The sequence below is a fragment of the Arvicanthis niloticus genome, chromosome 11 (genome assembly GCF_011762505.2).
Source record: "Arvicanthis niloticus isolate mArvNil1 chromosome 11, mArvNil1.pat.X, whole genome shotgun sequence".
In the NCBI taxonomy this organism is placed as follows: domain Eukaryota; kingdom Metazoa; phylum Chordata; class Mammalia; order Rodentia; family Muridae; genus Arvicanthis; species Arvicanthis niloticus.
Genome location: NC_047668.1, coordinates 18049336 through 18072418, shown reverse-complemented (window position 1 = coordinate 18072418; position 23083 = coordinate 18049336). Strand labels below are relative to the sequence as shown.

Below are 23083 nucleotides of genomic sequence, written 5' to 3'. Positions count from 1 at the left end.
TAAATTTATCAGACACAGAAAATATAGCAACATAAAAATATAGCAACTTCAGTTCATTTAAGTCTTCCATGGCACGTGGTCCATGGCCAGTACATGGTTCCCAAGTGGCCCTCACCTTTGCACTGCAAGCCCTGCCGGAAGAGGCCCTTGAGGAGCTTCTTGCAGAACTGGCAGACTGTGGGCCGTGTGTAGGAGTGGATGACAAAGGTGTGTGGCACCTTCACCTTAGACATTAGGAGCTTGTCTAACTGAATCGGCCGTCCTACATACGACTGCGAATTTGACCTCTTCTCGCGACCGATAAATGATTCCGATGGAGACTTTTGCTGTTTTGAGAAACCGTAAAGGGTGATAAGGTGTCAGATACTTGAACTTGATTGAACTCTATTTTTAAGTTTCATTTTGTTTTGCTGCTGAATTCAGCGATTTGATCACCAATACGAGGCAGTCTGAAAGTAGATTTCCGTTGATTAATCTAGTATATTCTCCTTCTCTCATATAAGTTACTCTGTCTAGTCTGAAGCCGGAAACTGGAGACCTAAACATAAGAACCTGATCTCTAGGATGCTTAAACCATTTCTCTTCTTTTCTTCTCTTTTTCTCTTTACTTTAAAATGTTAATTACAATTCCTTTTAACATAGAAATACAAAACTGAAAGAAAACAAAGAATGTTCCTTAATCCCACTTCTGTCTTCTCACAGGAATTTTCTAGATCACCACATTCACGTGGATAGAGGTGTGGTCGGCTCACAGAGGTAGAGATGAAAATTTAATCTCTAAACAGTACTCGCTCTGAAAGACGCCTCCACTTTCTTTGGGTTTCCTTGAGGGAAAAAAATTAATGTGATTTTAAATAATTTCTCAATTATATAAAAAGGGAAAGGGCTAAAGTGAGGTAACCCTTCTTAGAATTAAGAAATATAGTAATTAATGGGCTTCATGAGGAACAAAAAGACTGGTATTTTGGGGTAATAATAACACCACTGTGCTTTACTGTCTATCATTTGGGGACTATTTAATAAATCTAGTATATAGATTTTAAAACTGTATTAACTAAAATGAAATATTACTTCAATACCTTTGAACAATTCCATGAACACATACTTGGGAATATTAGAATACATTTGTTTGGAATAAAAGATGGACAGAATTACATGTTAGTAGCCATTGTAATTGTATAGCTAATTAGTTAACTCCCACTCTACATGAATAACTGTTAGCTGCCTTAAAAGACGGTCCTAGTTATGAGAAGTTCACACACCAAAGCTCACACGCTTTAAATAATTCTTTTACATTAAATGCTAACAAAGACTGGAGCCAAAATATTGTACTTATTTGCTGTAAGAATCCTGTATTTTTATCTTGCCATGCTAATTTGAAAATTGGAAGAACTATTGACAAGTTAAAAACTAAGTCCCACTTGCATAAAATCTCAATCCATTTTAGTCTCTGGTTAAACACAATCCAATGCCACTTATTACTCAGTGGCCAAATGAATTTGTAGACACTCTAGCTGCATCAAAACGATATGTGCCATGAGGATTCTGCTTGGAATGTTATGTCCACAGCTGTATTCGTAATTAGAATTCAATGATAGAAAAAGAAACACGTCCTGATGTGTAGAAAGGGCCTTGCCTTCTAGGCCATCTCTGGTCCACTGATTCCATTGACCCATAGAATCTCTATTAAGTATGCAGAGTGGCCACACTCAGCTGTGATCAGGTAGGATTTTCATCCTCCTTTCTTTTTTTAATTCTAATTTCACCAGACTTATGCTTAGTCTTGCTGGAGCTTATGTGCTTAAGCTCCTCCTCCCAGAGCACCAACATCCTCTAGGGTCTCAGTCTCCTAATGCAGATGCCGGATCCCGGATCCCAGTAGCTCTTCCTAGTGGCCTGTTCCGTCTTTCTTTCTGGCCCATTTCCTCTCCTCTGTGAGTGTCCTCATGCAGAGAAGTCCTCTACTAGGAACCACACAGGAATCACATGTGGCTATGACTTAGCATCCCGACAGCCACCACACTTGGTTAGGACTCATTGTGCGCAAAATCACTTCAGAGTAAAAAGATAGAAGGAAAAAATATACTTTCTTCTAAGCAGCTCAAGAGACATTCTCCCAAATTGTCCACATACTAACACAACTCTTAACACAAACACACACATGCACGCACATGCGTGCGCACACACATACATACATACAGAAAGAGAGAGTGAGAGAGACTGAGAGGCAGAGAGGGAGAGAGGAAGACAGGGAGGAAGAGGGAGGCAGGAAAATAGGGAAGGAGGAAAGAAGGGAGATGGGGGAGTGGGAGAGAGAAAGACAGATAGAGGGAGAGAGAAAGAGAGAGAGAAAAAGAGAAAGAGAGAGAGAAAAAGAGAAAGAGAGAGAGAGAGAGAGAGAGAATTTATTTTATCTGACTATAACCGTTTAAAGCAGGATATCAACAAATAGAACAGGAAGCTGAATAGCTCACTACTGAATCAAAATTGGTTCAAGAAAAATCAAGGAAATCAAAAAAATTTTTAAATTAAATGAAAACAAAAACACAATATACCAAAACCTATGTGACAAAATGAAAGCAGTTCCAAAAGACACCTTTAGAGCATCCAATGCTTACACTTAAAAAGAAGAAAGAAAAGAAATCTCTTATTAGTAACTTAACAACACACCTGAAACTCCTAAAATGAAGAAATAATACTTTAAAAGAGTAGAGAGGATAAAATAATTTTAAAAGGCAGAGAGAAAAATCTATATTATTAAAATAAGAGGTAAAAAGGGAGAGATTGCAACAGACTCTGATGAAACTTACAGTCATGAGTTCATACTTTAAAAATCCTTATTCTACTAAACTGGAAAACCTACGAGAAATGCATTAATTTCTTGATATATACAGCTTACCAAAGTTAAATCAAGATGAAGTACAGAATGCAAGCAGACCTGTAACCACTAGTGAAATAGAGACAGCTATTAAAAATCAAAAAGGAATGGCTCAGGGTCTGATGGACTTAGCTCAGAAAGAAAGCTAAAATATACCCTATGGAAAAAAATAAAGCAAAATTCAAAACAAAACATTAAGTTATAAATTAAACTATAAATTATAACTACTCTGAAAATTCTTTATACAGACATTGATGGAGCTAATAAAGATATAGCAACTGCTTATGAAACAAGAATCACAAATACACTAAAGCAATGTCTTCAATGCTATTAAAGAATAATTAGTTCCGCAGGATTAGATCCCTGTTCAGTGTGTTTAGTGACTGTAGTTACTGGGCCAGTTTCAAGACTCCAATACAATGTAAGTGGTATTTATTTCCATAGTTGGAGAGATAAGAACAGAATAAAAGATTAGCTAATGTCATTACCTCCTTAGCAGCCTTTAAATATGGAAACTTTTCTTAAATTTGGAAAATTCTATAAAATTATAGCCAAATCATACTCTATTTACTATCCGTAATTTAGGATTACTAATTCTGAGCTGTGCTTTGACACAAGGCTATCCTGATAGTATGAGTACACCTCACATGAATGTGCCAGAGGTAATCTGGCAAATAGGTGTTCTCAACTCACCCACATCGATTTTCTCCTCATAATTGCAGGAACCTGGATTATTCTTAAGAAGTGATCCAATCTATTACTTTGGAAACAGAATCACTTAAGAAATTTGAGTGAAAAATTGTAAATTTAGAGAACAGAGAATGGTTGCCACTCTGGCCCAAAGACTGATCTACAGGGTGGGATTCACAGGGCCACATGATACAACCAGGCAGGGACAGCCAAGCCACAGAATTTATAGGAGAGACTGACCTTAGTAGCTGTAAGAAAATGAACTTCCTGGACAGTCATGGTATCTGAAAATTTAAAATCAAGTGGTTTCTTGAATAGATGCATCTATTATATCTTTTTTTTCAGTTTCAAATATAATTAATAATACTGAATAGGACCTATATTTCTAAATGAAAAAGCAACTTTCACAGGCTTGAAATAGAATACATATACATAGTGCCTTATGTAGAAATTGGCATAATGATAGCAGGGGGTTGCAATTCTCAATTTTATCAGATGACTGGTACCTTGGAGAAAAAGAGAACTGAGTATCTGTCTGAAGGATGGTTTACAGTAATGTCTATATTCTATTTCTGGAACCATGTATACATAGACTGTGTGAGCTCTCAGAAGGAAAATATGATTCAAGTAAAAACACAGGAAGACTAGGTTACTATCAGTTGATGTCCTAAGAGTTCATAGGGCCTTCATCTATTTTTCAACTGCAGAATGAGGGATCTACTAATGTAAACTACATAATAGCAACAGATCAAAACTTGGGAGCTCATTGGAACAAGGCACACACATTTTGTGGATCATACAAGTGTCCAAGAAATAGAATCTCAGAATTTCTATCAGTAATTCCTGTTACAAACATTTATGATTATGGGAACAAAATCCTGAAATTAAAACTTTTAAACAAGGTATGGTTGCCTAAGGCTGTAATTCCTCCATTAGAAATCTGAGACAGTCCCACCAACAATGGAGGAGTGTTCCTCTTTCTCCACATCCTCGTCAGCATCTGCTATCATCTGAGTTTTTCATCTTCGACATTCTGACTAGTGTGAGGTGGTATCTCAGGGTTGTTTTGATTTGCATTTCCCTGATGACTAAGGATGTTGAGCATTTCTTAAGGTGCTTCTCGCCATTCGAGTTTTCTCAGTTGAGCATTCATTGTTAAGCTCTAAACCCCATTTTTTTTGTTTTTGTTTTTGTTCTTGTTTTTTGAGACAGGGTTTCTCTGTGTAGTCCTGACTGTCCTGGAACTCACTCTGTAGACCAGGCTGGCCTCGAACTCAGAAATCCGCCTGCCTCTGCCTCCCAAGTGCTGGAATTAAAGGCATGCGCCACCACCTCCTGGCTTCTATACCCCATTTTTAATAGGGTTATTTGGTTGTCTGGAGTAATTTCTCGAGTTCTTTGTATAAATTGGATATTAGCCCTCTATCGAATATAGGATTGGTAATGTTCTTTTCCCAATCTGTTGGTTGCCGATTTGTCTTACTGACAATGTCCTTTGCCTTACAGAAGCCTTACAGAAGCTTTGCAATTTTATGAGGTCCCATTTGTCAATTCTTGATCTTAGAGCATAAGCCATTGGTCTTCTGTTCAGGAACTTTCCCCTGTGCCTAGGTATTTGAGAGTCTTCCCCACCTCCTCTTCTATTAGTTTCAGTGTATCTGGTTTTATGTGAAGGTTCTTTATCCACTTGGACTTGGGCTTTGTACAAGGAGATAAGAATGGATTGATTTGCACGCTTCTACATGCTGACCTCCAGTTGAACCAGCACCATTTGTTGAAAATGCTGTCCTTTCTCCACTGGATAATTTTAGCTCCTTTGTCAAAGATCAAATGATCATAGGTGTGTGGGTTCATTTCTGGATCTTCAATTCTATTCCATTGATCTTCATGCCTGTCTCTGTACCAATACCATTGGACATAGCATTACCTGAGGATTCAGCTATACCAATCCTGGACATATACCCAGAAGATGCTCCAACATATAACAAGGACATATGCTCCACTATATTCATAGCAGCCTTATTTATAATAGCCAGAAGCTGAAAACAATCCAGATGTCCTTCAACAGAGGAATGGATACAAAAAAATGTGGTACATTTACACAATAGAGTATTACTCAGCTATTAAAAACAATGAATTCGAGAAATTCTTAGGTTAATGGATGGAACTAGAAAATATCATCCTGAGTGAGGTAACCCAATCACAAAAGAACACACATGGCATCTACTCACTGATAAGCGATATTAGCCCAAAAGCTTAAAATAGCCAAGATTCAACACACAGACCACATGAAGCTCATGAAGAAGGAAGACCAAGTGTGGATGCCTCGGTCCTACTTAGAAAGAGTAACAAAATACTTAAGGGAGCAAATATGGAGACAAAGTATGGGACAGAAACTGAAGGAGGGGCCATCTGGAGACCATTCCACCTGGGTATCCATCCCATGTGCAGTCATCAAAGGTAGACACTGATGTGGATGTCAGAAGTGCATGCTGACAGGAGCCTGATATAGCTGTCTCCTTAGAGGTCTGCCAGAGTCTGACATATTCAGAGGCAGATGCTCACAGTTAACCACTGATCTGAACAAGGGTTTCTCAATGGAAAAGTTACAGAGAATGATAGAGCTGAAAGGGTTTGTGGCCCCATGAGGAGAGCAATAATACTAACCAACCGAGCTCCACAGGGTCTAAACGACCAACCTGGGAGCACATAAGGAGAGACTCATGACTCCATCTGTACATGTAGTGGAGGATGGCCTTGTTGGGCATAGGTGGGAGAGGAGATCCTTGGTTCCATGAAGGCTGAACACCAATTGTGTGTGTGTGTGGGGGGGGGGAATTCCAGGGTGGGTAGGGGAAAGTGTGTGTGTGGGGTAGGTGGGGGCACATCCCCATAGAAGCATGAGGAGGGAGATGGGAAAGAAGGTTCCTTGGTGGTGGTAGAGAATGGGGTAAGGGGATAAAATGTCAATTGTAAATATAATATCCAATTTAAAAAAAGAAATATGAGGCAGTGGGATTGCCAAATTCTAGGCTTGGGCTAACTAGTAATAATCTATTTTAACAAAAACAAACAAAAAAAGGAAAACCTGAGATTTTTCAAAAGCTGTGAAATTTGCAAATTTCAAGGTATTTGAGGTAATGTCTATTTGAAGCTGGTACCCGAAAGTCCGATGCTGAGATAACTATTTTGCATCTAATGTGTTAGATACAGAACACCATCTCTTTTCTTCCATAAATTGCTTCATTTTCTTTTATAACTCGCACACTGAATTGTAGTAGATTCAATATATTACACTACTCTAGATTCTCATATTACATTTTGCCCTAAAAATAACTATCATAAAGAACAAATCCTCCCATACCCAACAACAGAAAGGACAGTGTTTTTTCCTGTTTTTTCTGAGTTTATTCAGCTGGTGGATTTGCAATGTTGCTTACAGCCTAGTTTGGCTCCATGTATCTGGTAAACCTGGACATTTTGCACTGTAATTTTTTTTCTCGTGGAACAGGAGAAATGTTGAAAGGCTCTGAGAACAGAACAGCTGTATTTTTTTTTTATTTTGTTTCATTAATAGGTTCAGAGCAAAACCTGGCCCAAATTTCAAGAACTGATTTAAATTAACTTGTCTATAACTACCAGAAGCACATGCAAAAGAATGCACTTCAAAAATTTACATTTTATATTAGTCCTAGGTCCTATGAATGAAATTCCAAGTGTCAAATTTATATCAGGATCAATATGCTCATACAATAAGGTTTCGGGTAGATGCATGCAATTATTTGATTTGGCAAACTAGACAACGAAGCACTAACACAAAATGCTATTTCCATTCTCAGTGTTGGGGGAGAATACCAGGACAGAACAGTGATGGAAACTTAATTTTAAATCCATAAATAAGGACTAAGTACATGTAATATTATAGAGGTTGTTTTTAAAGAAGTTCAGCTTTCTGAAATAAAATTCTCACTAACAGTATTTTGCATAAAATGACTACACTGTAGAGAAGCCTCTGGGTTGGTGGCCTTCTTAGACAGCATACCCTGCTTTTATAAAGAAAGATTAGGATTTGCTTTTAACTCAATACTTTACATTTATTACTTAGCAAGGTTGGCACCATCCCAGTAAGTAATACTCAGATTACATCATGGGATTCCAAGTGCCAGTTTGCCTTTAAATACTGAACAAGATTCAAGCATTTCCTTCCAAACAGCACATCCGCTTTGAAATGAAATCTTCCTTAGTTCTCTGGAAAGCAGAGTGCAAAAGTTCCCTTTCCTTGTGATTTGTTCATTGCTACCCATGTAAAACATCAAATACAAGCCTTTCTGGGAGATAAATCTTTCAGAAAAACATGGTGCAAACAAAATCCCTACAACACTCAAACCTACTTCTACTTATTAAATAATATTCAATCCATATAGCCACTTGTGCATAGACTTTGGTGAAAACTTTCAAGTTAAAAAGAAATAGAAAAATGGAGAATAGCATACAATGGAGAAATTTTATGAATCTGTCCCAATTGTTAAACAAAACGCTCCCACGAAGAGGGAGACTCTTCATTGGCTTCTATGGCTGTAAAGAAGCAATGGGGTTCATATATAATATACAGAAAGGACTAAAAACTAACAAAACATATCAAAATGATATCAAGAAAATAAATAGCTCAATTAAAAATGGTGAACACAGCTAATCAGAATTTTCAAAAGATGAACCACAAATGGCTGAGAAACATGAAAAAAAACTTGGAGAAGCTCTACCAGCAGTTGACTGAGACAGATGCAGATACAGCCAAGCACTGGATGGAGGTGGGAAGTCAGGGACCCCTATGTAAGAGTTAGGTGAAGGGTTGAAGAAACTGAAAGGGATAGAAACTCCATAGGAAGACCAACAGTGTCAACTAACCTGGGCACCTGGGAGCTCTGAGAGACTAAGCCACCAACAAAAGAGCATACACGGGCTGGTCTGAGGCCCTAGGCACATATATAGCAGAGGACTGCCTTGCCTGGTCTCAGTAGGAGAGGATGTACCTATTTGATGCCCCAGGGAGGAAGGATTCCTGAGGTGGAGGCATCCTCTCAGAGGTAAAGAGGAAGAGGAATGGGGGGAAAACTCTGGGAAGGGGGATGAGGGGGGCAACATTTGGGATATAAATAAAAAAAATATTTGATATCCTTAACTATCCAGGAGAGGTGAAACATTACTTCCTTGAGATTTCATCTTACACCATCAGAATGTCCAGTATCAATAAAACACATTGATAGCTCAAGGGTGTGGTCTAAGGGGAACACTCAGCTATTGTTGGTGGGAATGTAAACCTGTCCCAAGCCTCCATGAAAATCAGTGCTGGTTCCACAAGAATCTGGGAATAGACCTACCTCAAGATACAGTGATACCCATACTGGGCATAGACTCTAAGGCCTCTATATTTTATTACAGTGACACTTGCTCATTTCTGTTCTATTAATAATAGCCAGAACTTATAAACAGCCTGGATTACCATCAACAGATGAATAGACAATGAAAATGTGGTATCTTTACTCAATGGGGTATTATTCTGCTGTTAAAAGTAAACAAAACCAAGATTGTATAAGTGTGTAAATGTTTCCAGCCTCGATTACTCTCTACAACTTCCTGTTTGTTTCTTGCATCTATATTCATAAGAAATCTGGGCAGGCCTCTGCTCTGATAAAAAGATTAAATACTTTTTCTAGAAAGTATTTTTAGAAAGTATTAAACTTATTTTCTTTTTTAAAAAAGTGTGTATGATTGTAAACTTGCTTGACTGCAGGTTTATCATGTGCATGTATGTATGCATACATGCATACAGGTGTCCACAGAGACCATAGGAGACCATAGGAGACCATAGGAGAGTATTGGTCTGCTTAGAACTGAAGTTGCACATGGTTGTGAGCCACCATGTGGCTGTTGAGGACTCAACCGGTGTCCTTGCAAGAGCATTTAGTGGCCTTAACAGGCGATCTATCTCTGTAGCTCTCTTTTCAGTTATAGTAAGTAAGCAGGAAGACCAGGTAATCAAATTATAAAGCAAGTCAGTCTAGATGTTGACAACATGGAAAGAAAAGTGAAGTGAAAAATTGGGAAGGGGAGGAACCGTATTTCTTCTTCATAGAAGAAATATGGTTCACTCAGGACTTGGAACACAATGGTAATTTAACAGAGAGAGAAAGAGAGAGAGAGGGAGAGATTTGTAAGATACACATATGTGAACCTTGTAACTACTTCTATCATCATCTCCATCACATAGGAGAGAAAATTCAATCACCAGTTATATATAAGTAGTTGACTCAACATAGCTCTTAAGTAACTATGAACACATGTAGTCTTATTTCATATAATGCTCCTCACTTCCTTCCTGTTCCTGTTTTCCTTGGATTTATGCTAATATATCATGGCAATTGTATTTTATTTCCCTCATATAAGTGAATAAAGAAGGCATAGGACACTATGGAAATGAACAAATGTCCTTCATATCAAAATTCAATTGATGTTGGAATACTGTGAAGCCTTAACTTTGACCTACATGATGTATTTTCAATTAATTTGCTGTGTTTAGCTGAAGACATCTGAGTAATGGGTATTTTCTTGGATACTGCAACAAGTTGAATCAGCAGCTTTTGTGTGTAAGAGCTATCAGTTATCTGCCTACTGTCCAATCCAGGTATTGCTTTACTTAAACAGTTTTAATACTGACTATATAAAACTCCACCCAACTCTATGAATTGATACTTGATTTCAGAAGTCCAAAGATGGACTGACATTCCACAAAAACATACAAAATAGTCAAATTTCTCCCACTGCCCTCAAGTTGGGCCTGTCCTAGTTGCTAAAACTACCTGGACTGAACTAACTTGAAGGCCCAATGAGATGCTACTAGATATATAAAGACAAAAAAAAAAAAATCAACTCTGTGCCCAAGCACTTATCTCTTGATTAGCATTCTGTGCCCAGCATAACTTTCTCTATTACCTTTCTCCTCTCCTTTCTCACCATTATAGAGGGTTCTTCCTCATTGATTTATAGTTAACTCACCATCCTCTGGAAGAGGCCACGTACTACTTACTTTTTTTGGCTCTCTGTGCCCAAACATTCTATCTCCTGCTGAATAATTCCCCAAGCCTTGGAGTAATTGGTCTACCTGTCCATTGTTTTAAAATTGTCAACAAAATAAAAGCTGTGTGAGGGAAGGGCCTTGTCTTTCTCCAAATTATACATTTCTGGAATCCTGCTTCACTCAGGGTAAGAGCTGGACAAGGGAGCTTCACTCAGGGGCAAGCAATGCCCATAGTGAAAGTAAGAGATCCTTCAGAAAGGAGTTTCTCTGAAAGAATTATATGTGTGGACGACAAATTGAGTCTTGTCGGGTTTTGACACCATCAACAAGTACAAATCTGTCTAGAAAAACAATCTGTCTAGAAAAACAGAGCCCTTCCAATCTTGAGACTACCCAGAGGTTTCCCTGCTTGAATGCCGACACAGTTTTACAGTTATTTGGCAATGACTAACCCCACCTGCAATTGGTGCTAGAACACATACTGGCAAGTTCAGAAGTAGACACTTGTGAAGAAAGATGAAACAGCCATCTTTCCCCAAACATTACCCTTCACATAAGGAGCAACACATTTTTCCAGCACAGAGACGTCTTTGACTATAGGCAAATATGAAACCATGAGGGATGATGTTCACATTGCAACATGCATGCTGTGCTGAAGGTAGGATGTTTGCTGGGTCTCACAGTTTTTTAATTGTATTCTGACTCTATGTCCTTTGAACTTTATGTCAAATGTGCCAGATAAATGAGTTTGAATTCTCAGTTGGATGTCCGAAATACACAGTATAAATAAAAGCTGATCAAAACCTTTTCATAACCACTAAAAGGGTTATTATAGGGCAGGAAAAAACTGTACCCCCTGTTTAGTGGTGATAGATGCTGTGTTTTACAGTAGAGAATTCATTTCTTAATGTTTGCAGCAATTTATGAAAGCTTTCAAAGTAATGACACATGGAACACCCTTTGAAAAATACAAGGAGATCTAAATCTGCTGAGTGCTAAAGTAGTCTTGGAAGTTACATTTACTTTATATTGCCTCATGCTTCTGAGTAAACAGAAGGGGAGGGTAAAAGAGCCATAGGTTTTCTTAAGTAATCCATCCTTTGCAGGGAAAGCATCGGGACTGCTGAAACATTCTCACAAATTGCAGGCCCTGTTCTTTCAAATGTCAGTTACCAACACCCTCCAAAGCTTGGTCTCAAAGGGAAACATGATATAAGTAGGTTTACCTTTGTGTGTGTACGTGTGGGGGGGGGGCAAACTTAATGCAATGCACTCTAAACCTATAAAATCGGGGAGGGGACATTTCCAGTGAGAAAGACCATGAATGCACATCTACAACTTCTGCTCTGAAATTTTACATGGTAGGCTGAGTCTGCATATAGAAAGTGATGGGGAGAAAATTATCTAAGTAAAATCGAAGACAACCACATTAGTGGTTATATTTATTTCCATAATTGAATATTGGACTCTACTTGAATAGCTAGAGGCCTGGGTGGAGCTAATTGTTGATACCAAGGAGAAGTTGGGGAAGTATAAAGATGGCCTGAGACTGCGAAAACTAGAAGTTTCCTTTGAAAATCAACCATGAAGTTAGTTCTGCAACCTTTCACAAAATCCTAGCCTGTGTTTCTTGACGCCACACTGTAGTGCCAGTGCACTTTGTGTGTGTGTGTGTGTGTGCATGTATGCATTGTATGTGTCTGTATAAGTGTCTGCATGTGTGTGAATGCTACCCTTCCAAAACAACATAAGAAGGGAAGATGAGATTTTTAAGACAGAGGCTTTTTCTTTTCTTCCACCTATTTGCTTTCAACTCACCCAAAAAACTAAGTTCTAAAATTACTAACTAAATGACAGTGGTATTTCTAGTGTATGGCTATAAGAAAAAAGAGAAATTGATCATTACCCTAAGTTAGGCTATTTAGAGGAAGTGACACTTTAGTTCATAACTTCTATACAGTGCCTTGTTTTATATTTTATAAATTTATCATGAAAAGAAAACACTTTTTCTGTGAAGGGAAGAAAAGCTAATTACCTCAGTTAAAATGATTTCATATTAGAAAATTGTGTTTAATGAACCATGGAAGGCAACTACATATTTCTGGGGAAACAAATATTACATATAGAATAATAGTGATCTTATGTGTGTCTGTGTGCTGTGTACATGCATGGTGCACATATGTCATATCACCTGTATGGAGACCACAGAACCATTAGTAAGAGTTGGTACTTTCCTTCCACTAGGTGAGCCTTAGAACTTGAACTTAGGTTGCAGGCTTTGGGACAAATGCCTTTATCACCTCCCTGCCCCTGGAAATATAAATTTTTAAAACTTATAAAGTAATATGAGATCCAATTCTGGCTTCCCATTCTTTTCTTCCCTCATTATAATTACTTTCATACCAATCTTTTCATATTTTCCTGGGTGAGAATTCCCCATGACACAGCTCTCACATACAGCGTGAAGGTCCTTCTTTTCAACTAAGAATTCAGTAATTACAAGGGGTTAGGAATTAAGGGGGTATCAATCTGGCTCCAGACTTGGCAAGATGTTCAGTGATAAAGGTGAAAGAGCAAATACCTACTGTTGGGTTTTGGGGAAATTTCCATAGGCTATGAAATATTACCAGAGCGGTGAACATAGCATGCAGTCTTTGTTCAAGATCCAGCTCTTCCTAAATCCTAAGAAAGTACATACAGGTGATTCATGATGCCCTTTCCAACTAGACTCCCTGAAATTCTGCCCCATAGTTCTTGTATTTATACTTATCCTTCTTAAAATTTTTAAACAGATTATATATTAATTATGTAGACATCTTTATACAAGTTCTATTGAGTAAGATTGGGCTACCCCACAGAGAGCTCCACCATGTTATGTTACTGCAGGGTTCTTTCCCCAGAGATCCACCATCTTTTTTCATCTAGGTTTTATGGTCAGGAGGCAGGGACATCCTAGTAAAGAGGCTCTGCACAGGACTCCTCACTGTAAATGGACACTGCCCTGGTTTGTATGTGGAGAGCTCACTCAGACAGAAATCAAGAAAAACCTCCTGACACCTGGCAGTGTACTACAAGACAGCCATGGTTTCTGTAAAAGTGGAAAATGACTATAATGTAGATGAGTCACCAGGATTCCTGGAACTCTAAAACCCGAGAGTACCAAGTATGTACCTCTAGACAGATATTTGCCACGCTGAAAAAAGGCCCTGGAAATGTTCTTTTGGATAGAAAATATCACCATTGTTACACTTGGCATAGGAACAGCTATTTCTCATGATTTGCTCATCAAAGAAGAAACTACCTGAATTCTTCTAATATATATCAGACTCATCTCCAGTTAAGGATAGATCATGTATTCATTGTTTAAAACAAATGAAAACAGCAAGTGAATGAATTATTTGGGGGAGAACATTTTTATGAAACTGTGCAGGCAAGACTTCTCGCCACAGATATACGTGACTCAGTGAACTTTATGGAGATCACAAGCTTATGGCAAATTGTTATTTAGAAAATATTTGCACTCCATAAAAAATTGAGCTGAAAGTTGTTTAAGTTTCACAAAATCTAAAAGTTGAGGCTATAAAATGTTCAGACACAGTACAAGGTCTGTGTTCCCTGACAGTTTCTGTAAGGTAATCTGAATATTAAGAATATAAAAGAAGGCTGAAGTAGAAAAAATTAATGTCACTAAAAGTAAGTTTTGTAGAGGTTGTTAACCTCAAAACTGTACTAGTAGATGCCTCTTCAAAGATATTAACAATATTTAAATAACTCTGGGTTTTTATTTTTTTTTAAATAAAGCTGCAAGGCCTAATTTTTGTTTTTAGTTGTTGTTTTATAATTTTTGTCTTTTACATTACATTGTGTCTATAGAGGGTGGCTATTAGCTTCAATTCATTGTTTTCAACTGTGGCTTTTCCTCTTTTGTTTCAAGGAAAGATCACTCTACGCTCCTAAATCATTTGGTACGGATGCTACATGTCTGTGTCAGCTTGTGTTAGTATATCTTCAGAACACCTCAGACTGTATATATAAAACCAAAGAAAATGAGTGTTGAGGAAACCATCACATGGTAGCCTACAACCTGCAACCTTCTCTCTGTAGATGTTGATGAAGAAAAAATTGGTTATCACTTTGAAAAACTGTATATAAACAAAGTTTATATAAACAAAGAAAAATAGGTTCTACAGAATGCTTTTCTTATTTCTGTCACGAGCTGTGCTTTGGAGAAAGCCAGGTTTCCTTTAACAGACATAAGTTTCACAAAATCACAATCTCTCCTTCTCTTTCCCATTCAGTCCTTGAATGCAATGGTTGAGGATTGAGAACGCCCCCTACTTCTTTTAGGTCTCAGGACCTAGGAATTACTCCAAGGGAAAATACATCTTGAAAATTTTGTCTGAAGACATCCAAAAAAAAAAACAAATTACAAAAATATAAAAACTACACATTGTTTTTACATTGAGCTTCTCTATGCAGGGCACTTTTCAGTAGAGTTAATTTTCCAAATAGGAATTTACCACCACTGCAGAAGATTTCCTAATCAAATATGCTACACACATGAAATCTTGATTTGACAGTTTTACTTAACCTGAAACATGTTCTGGTTGTGTTTTGTGTTAATATCTCTTGCTAGAGTAACCTAAACAAGATGAACTGACAATGGATACTAATAATGGAGCCTGAAGTCTATATTCTCCACAGGGCAACAGCACTGGGCCAACTCTCAGTGGGCACAGCCTGAAGGAAGGGGAACTAGACATTAGCAAGGTAGCTGGCTTGAGAATTATCCTAACCAGAACATGGATGCAGGTTCAAAAAAAAAAAAAGTTCTACTAATTATTTAACATAGGTAAAAAACCAACTTTAGGATATTTGGGAGGAAGAAAATTTCTTCCATACCCAAGGAAGAAGCGTAGTGTTTCCATTTCTATGCCATTTTTTTTTAAAGAGCTAAAGTTTGTGACTTATACAATTTTTTTAAGGTTTTCTAAAAAGATTAAGCTTAAGAACTAGAAGAGGAAGTCGGGGTCATCTTCAGCCACACCTTTGTTTAGTCCCTATATTCTCAAGCCACACCAGGCAAGGGGAATGAGGAAACAGTCAGTATCCTGCTTTCCATAATTCTGTGGTATCTGGAATGAGAACATAGCTCCAATGTGCATAAGTCACATAACTTGCCCTTTTGTTTTTATAAACAAGATACCTATGTTAGGAAATCAAGCATTTAGATGGCAAATTCTGACCTAAGAAATCAACCTTAGTCATTTTAATGAAGATGTCGATCTTTGTCAATTTGAGGATTATGGGAATTCAAACAGTGACAGAGAAATGACAAAGAATGACAGTTATATTCAGGGCTCGTCATTCAGTGGCTTGAACTCTCATATAAACTCTACCCATTAACCATAGCTAATGTAGGGATGGACCAGTACAAGGTTGGTTTGAAGACCAGGATACTGTACATTTTTGATGCTGGGTAGCTTTGTACCTACCTCAAAGCCAGGGCTCACAGGAGACTGAAAGATGAAGTTGAAAGAGCAAGAATAGGCAAAGGAGAATAAAAAGGAGAAAAAGAGAAAAACAAGGTTACTTAGGAAAAAGCAATGCATATTAGTCAATGCTGATTAACATACACACTTGTGTTATCAGATCAAAGCAAAATGCTCCACTAGCCAGCTTTGTGGACGCAACAAAGTGCAAACTGGAAAATGCTTTTAAAATCTAAGTGCGACGGGAGGTACTAAGTCACAGATGCAAAACATTTTGAGATGTGAGTAGTGGTTAAAAAAAAAATCCATGGTCTTAGTGACGAGGGGTGGTTTTTGTACCTCGTTGAAAACAAATTAGAGTCAAAGTGAAGTATTTTTGACCTTTAAGTAAAAGATTAGGTTTTCTTCAAAATAATTCTTGCTCTCAATATGAAATGAAGAAAAAGGTCATTAGAGTAATCAAATATTTCATAGCTGTTATTTGCCTGCAGCCCGTTGAAAGTGAGCTGAGAAGCATAATCACAATCTGTTCAGGGACACGTGGGCTGGCCAAAGTAAGAGCTTTAAGAAGATGAATGCAGGTAGTGACGAGATGGCTTGGTGGTTAAGGGCAATGTCAATTCTTCCAAAGAGTTTGCGACCAATTGCTAACAACCACATGGCGGCTCACAACTGGAGTTTTAGGGGAGCTAATGACCGTTTCTCACTTCTGCTGACACTAGGCATGCAAGTGCCGCACAGATAAACATCCACACAAAACACCTATACACATGAAATCAAATTGAAAACTTTTAAATTACTTTAAAAATGAGTGCAGATAAATTCATGGTGCATTTTTTTTTTTTTGCTCTTGCTCTGTTGATTTCTGATTTCACTCGAAGTTAAAATATCATTTGAAAGTAATATATATGTGTGTGTGTGTATAGTAAAAGAAATGGTTCTATAAAAAAGTAAACAGATAAGCAGAGAGCACTTCTTGGAAATTTATATTGAATTTATTCTTTTTTATCTCTTTTTTTAAAACAAAAGAAAAGATGTAGGTAGTTGTTCTATTTGTTATCTGTAAACTAAAACAAAAATGAACTCTGGTTGAAAATATTCTATAAAACCTGTAGCAATGCACTCTGATAATAGTGATTTTCTTCCTACTTGGTAAATAAGTTACTGTGCCCAAATCATATTACTTGTTTCTGAAATCTCTAGATCTTGATATATAGTACATGGCCATTTCCTCAGGAGCACTGGGGGCTGTGCACAGTTAGACTGAGGTTTACCAAGGCAACTTGGCATCCAGTACTATCCAAGCAGTTTGTCAGTTGATGAGTAGTACATGGGAACAAAGGGATAACAACTTCTCATTTGAACATAGCCCTAAACATGGCTTTTGAGCAAAAACCATGATCATATCTGTATATACTATTATAGAACAGAAAAAAAAAATAAGTTTGTTATCTATGTATGTGGCATCCAAAACCCATAGCTCTTTTTACTATTGGTCCTGAGGACCCTTCTGTCTGCTCTTACATCAGAATTCATTTCAGACTATGTGTGTGAGGATGGACAAGGCAAGGCGCATTGACTCAATAACTTATCATTTTCGAAAAAGTATTTTCTCATAAAATATCCATCCATTTTATGAGAGGGAACATAATTCTATACTGATTTAGTTTAAGAACACTGACTTCATTATTGCAAGATTCCTTTGACAATGAATTATACTAAATAGCTACAAAAACTTCCACTATACAGATGATCCAAGAAACATTTAATAATTTTATCTGTACTAGGTTGATTTATTTGCAATTTTTTTGCATGGGCTTGTATGTTATGTGCATACATGTTTATGTGTGTATTGGCATGTGGAGGTGTGTGTATACACTAGTGTGTGCATGCATGCAGAGGCTAGATATTGACTTTGGGTGTCTCCCTGGATCACTCTCCACTTTATACTTTGAGGTCAGCTCTCACTTGAACTCAGAGCTTGAGCACCCTGTCTCTCCTGCTGAGTAATGGGATTATAGGTGGCCAATTCTGCCCATGCAGCTCTAATGTGAGTGCCAGGGAATCTTAACTTTGGTCCTCAGACACGTAAGTGATCCACTGAGCCATTTCTTCAGTCTTGTTTGAAGAAATACTGTTAAATAACTGCTTTCTTTGTTTTTTCAGAAAAACACTAGAAAATAAATAGACAACACAATTTTTCATCCTGTTGAGGTAGAAAAAGTTTCCATAGATCACCAAGAAGATGCACCATATGACAGTGCATATTCCATATGTACATAGTATAGTGTAACAGCTTTCCTTTTGCTTTGGCTTGGCTTAAAGAAAGATCATATGAATTCTGTTGCTGTGTCTTTGGCAAAGCTACTATAGAAGACAATGTCAATCACAGAAATACAAACCATGAATCTCAGCATGCCATGCCACGTTAGTTTTAATATTTTATCTAAAGTGTACTTCTTGTTAATGAATAATGGCAGTTCCTAACCCTATTTCTGAACCTATTTTAACTAAATTAAAGGAATTTCATGATTCAATGAGTAATAATTGTAACATGCTATCCTTTTTTTTTACATGATCTGTAATAAACATTTCCAATGACTTTCTATCCAAGCAGGCTATAATATACTTGTTGATCAGTGATTCTCAACCTATGGGTCATGTCCCCTTTGGAAGTCACATATCATATATTCTGCATATCAGATATTTACATTATTATTCATAACAGTAGAAGAATTATAGTTACGAAGCAGCATCAAAATTATTTCAAGGGGGTCACAACAACATGAGGAACTGTATTAAAGGGTGACAGCATTAGGAATATTGAGAAATACTAATTTAGATAACATTTTAAATTCACTTTACATCCTGATCACAGACAGACCCCTTCCTCCTCTCTTCTCAGTCCCTCCCTGGCCCCTTCCCCTTCTCCTCAGGGAAGGGGAACACTCCCTTGGTTATCATCCAGTGCTGGAGCATCAACTCTCAGTATGAGCAGGCACATCTTCTATTTAGATAATTTTAAAGTTGTAATTTATAAGAACTTTATAAGGTTATAAAATTTTAGGTATAAATCTTGACAAGATTTTGTATATATACACGTATAACTTCTTTTCAGATAATTCTGTTCTCTCCCATCTGGATCTGGTACCCCACTAAGAGGAAGCATTATTTTCCTGTTCCTCAACCTAAATTGAATTTAGCTCAATTGGAATTAGATCCTGAACCCACAAGTACAGACTATTTGGTATCTGCCTCCTTGTTTAAGATAGGTGTCTCATAACAGTATCCAGACTGACCACAAAATCTAATGCTTATGTTCAGTCATAAGACTCTCCCTGAGCCTCCTGATTGGGAACTTTAGGCATGAACTACTTTCCCCAGGTTGTTTTCTTTATTTAATTGCTTTGTGAAATTCACCTATGTTGCTAAATGAATCAGAATTCCTTAATCACATTGAATATATAGACATAACCTACTAAGTTAGTGTTGCTTTTGTGTATGTGTTTTTTAGTGCTGGAAGCTACACTCATGAAATCTCAAAAATACATTTGCATAAATAAGACCTCATCATGACAATGCCAGGTGACATGCCAATATGAATGGGGACAGCTCACATGGCTCCACTCTTCCAATCAATAGCTTCTGAGGGAAGATCAGTTTTCTCAGGGATGAACTCCCTGATAAATTATTCTATTTTAAATGAAATGTGCTCTTAATTTGAATAACATCCAGTTTCTTGATTCTTTTCTTTTTCCTCAGTGATTTAAGTTTCTTTACAAAAAATTTCCTATTTTGGATATTTTTATTTATTATTCCTTCTTATTTCCTAGAAAATTAGAGTATACCTAGAATTGATTTGCATATGGTTTGAAGCAGAGTTAACTAGGTCCCAAGTTAGACATGATGGAGCACACCCTAATTGCCAGCATAAGAAAAAAAGAGGCAGAGACAGAAGGACCTCTCTGAGTTCCAGGGCTGTTCTGTCTACATAGTGAGGTTAAGGATAGCTGGGGTGACATAGTGTATATATTGAGAGCTTGTAAAAAAAATCATATTTTCCATACAGATATTCAATTAATTTCAGAAACATTTACTCAGAAGTCTATACTTACATCATAACTGTTCCATTCAACATAAATTGCCCAGCCTATCTGTGTGCAGTTTCTGGTTTAATATAGTTCTCTACATATGTAATGCCATATGATTTTAAAATTTATATTTAAAGACTATATAATAAAATATTATATGTGTTTTAATATTTTGCAATTTTTCCAGTTTTATTTTATATCAGAATTCTTGAAAGTAAGACTATTGACATTTATATAATTTCAATGTCCTTATTCCAAACATTATGCCTTGCAGTTACTACAGTTACCCCTACTACAAGTGGTATAACTTTTAAAAAATCATGATTTTTAATTTTTAATTCAACCAAAGAACTTAAATGCAGAGTTTGTAGTGGCAATTATTTTAAAATAGAAATTTTGAGTAATTACTTTTTATAAAAATATTCTTTATTCTAATAGATTCAAACACATAGGATTCTCTAGAATCACATACATATCTTCTGAATATTATGAAGCTATCATATTCATCTAAGTACTACAAAGATGTAGCACCTATCTTCCAAAAATAGCTTCAGCTAAAGAAGATTAAATAGCAGAAAGCAATGCCAGCAAAAATGCAACTAAAGAACAGAATAGAGATGCTTTCTATCTGTAAAGATAAAGACCATCTGACATGTGGCTTGGTGTACTAAAAAATTTAAGTCATTTAAAGTCACAAATACTTTCCATGTAACAATAATTACAAACTGTCATGCATAACTCCAAAACTTATTTCCACTCAAGTTTAAGGCAGATTTACTTGACCTTACTTTTACAAAAGTAATTCTTACTGTTGTTTTTCATCAATTTCTGTAATAACTATGCTACAATGTGCCAGTGAATAGTTAGTGACAAGAGAAAGCTGGAGTTCCAAGCCATTAGCTATTTAAGAACTCTATCCTTGTTGTAAACAACTTATACAACCATCATTGTATTCTTCTGTCAATGTTTGAAAAATTACTTTCCTTAACAAATGCTTTCATGGTGTCCATCAGCCATTTCACAGGTACAGAGATATTTTAATTATTAAGTGCAGTTATTTTCATGGCGTTTGGTAATGTCCAATGACAAACATGTATGAATATCACTAATACTAAGCAGTAAGGCTTCGGTGTTTTCATAAAGGTAAATTTCAGATCATAGCTTAGAAGAAATACTCAGTCTGCTACCGATACTTGAGTACTCTGCAGAGGAGACCCTCGTTGGCAACATTAACACATTTGTTCACGCTGCTCAGGCCTTATGACCATGATGAAGCCTCACATATTTTTCAGTTTCACAAAGCTCAGGGAAGAAAGCAAACTCAAAGCTGTTGGATATTTGATGATGCACTGACCAACCTACAAATGGAGACCCAGTGAAAACACAGTTATTAACACGGGGACTGCGTCTCCCTCCCAGCATGCTCTCCTGGCCTGCCACTGATATCACAACATCCCCCAGATTTCTCAAGCGAGTGGGGAATGCATAAACAGCAGGTCATACCAGGAGAGGCTCATCAGGAGCACTGGTGGAGAACTCAGCAGATGCCGTGCGGGCAGTACCGAGTCCAGTGAGGGAAACGTTTGAGAGCCTTCTCCTTCTCACCCCACTGCAATTGTTGGGGATTTTAAATGCACATCGCTTATGGTAATTCAGACCACATCCTGAAAAACAAACATAAAAATAGTTTTCATTTCACTAGAAATTAAATCTATTCCATCCTTACTTATAAATTAAGAATTTGAAAACATAGCACGACATCAATTTGTCGTGATGCTACTTGGAAATACAAATTTTCCTCTGTGCTTTCTCTGAGTCTGTTTCTTATTTTAACATGGTTTTCAGATTCTTACTTTATTGTAAAAATGCAAAAATTTCCGTTAATTTTTATTTATGTATTTTTTGATATTTTGAATATAATGAAGTTGGGAAAACACACACACACACATATACACACACACACAAATAGATTAGACCATTTTTAGCTGCTGTAGTTTTAGATGTGTATGGTCATGTAAGGAGAAAATTAATCATAGTTCAATACAAGTTTGAGATGACACTGATTTTAAGCTTGTCTCTGTAGCTTGTATACATGACCCTGAACAAAGTAGTTTATCTCAGTTATAGATGGGAATCTGTAAAATGGAAACAAAAATAACTACTTCACAGAATAAAGATAATATAAAGTACATATACTTGTTTATTTCTAGGTAGTACACAGATGGAAAGATATTTCCCTATTTTCTTCCAATATATGTGCTATGCATCTTTCCCACATAGCTGGCACCTACTACTCAGAATTTCCCCATAAGTCACAAAATAGGTCAGACTACTTTTCATAAAATATACTTTACAGTTCTGCCACCCAGATATCTAGAGCTTGATAAAGCTATGGTTCTGGGTATGGCTCTCCTCGAGAGCAAAATGAGATATGTTTACTTGCTTATGGTGTTGTGGATGTGTAGAATGCAAAAGTTATGAGGTCATGGAAGTATCTAACAAGATTTCAAAGAAATGCCTGCGAGGATAGGTACTCTCGCAGGTAAGAGTCCCTGTGGGCCTGAACGGGCAATGAATGAATGTCTGTATGAGAGAGATGATGAAGACGCAATGGAGACCCAGCAAAATTTGGGGATGCCATGAAAATGGGGTGTTGGCTGAGGAAAGATTGTCATTGTGCACGGCCAGCCTAAGCGAGACCACCTGAGCTATATATAACCAGCAAAACCATTAGAGCATGGCTGCCTAAGGCAGAAAACACAACATGCTGCCATGTAATGTAGCCTAGATGCTGGACATGAAGCTATAAGACTTGATATTTACACTTCTGGATATTGGTCTTGCTTGGTATGGTGAT

At 37.1% G+C, this 23083-nt stretch overlaps 1 protein-coding gene across 2 annotated transcripts in view; it reads right to left on the bottom strand.

Moving 5' to 3' along the window:
• The window catches only part of Prkd1 (protein kinase D1), a 269305-nt gene that overhangs the window by 54278 nt on the left and 191944 nt on the right, over window positions 1-23083 (bottom strand). Inside the window, exons 4-6 of one of the 2 annotated variants that reach the window (XM_034514444.2) lie at window positions 21730-21890; window positions 16139-16162; window positions 116-326 (exon numbers count right to left, since the gene is read on the bottom strand). In XM_034514444.2, the coding sequence (XP_034370335.1) occupies window positions 116-326; window positions 16139-16162; window positions 21730-21890 (396 nt within the window). The remainder of the gene's footprint in view (window positions 1-115; window positions 327-16138; window positions 16163-21729; window positions 21891-23083) is intronic. The other variant, XM_034514445.2, reaches the window with a different exon arrangement.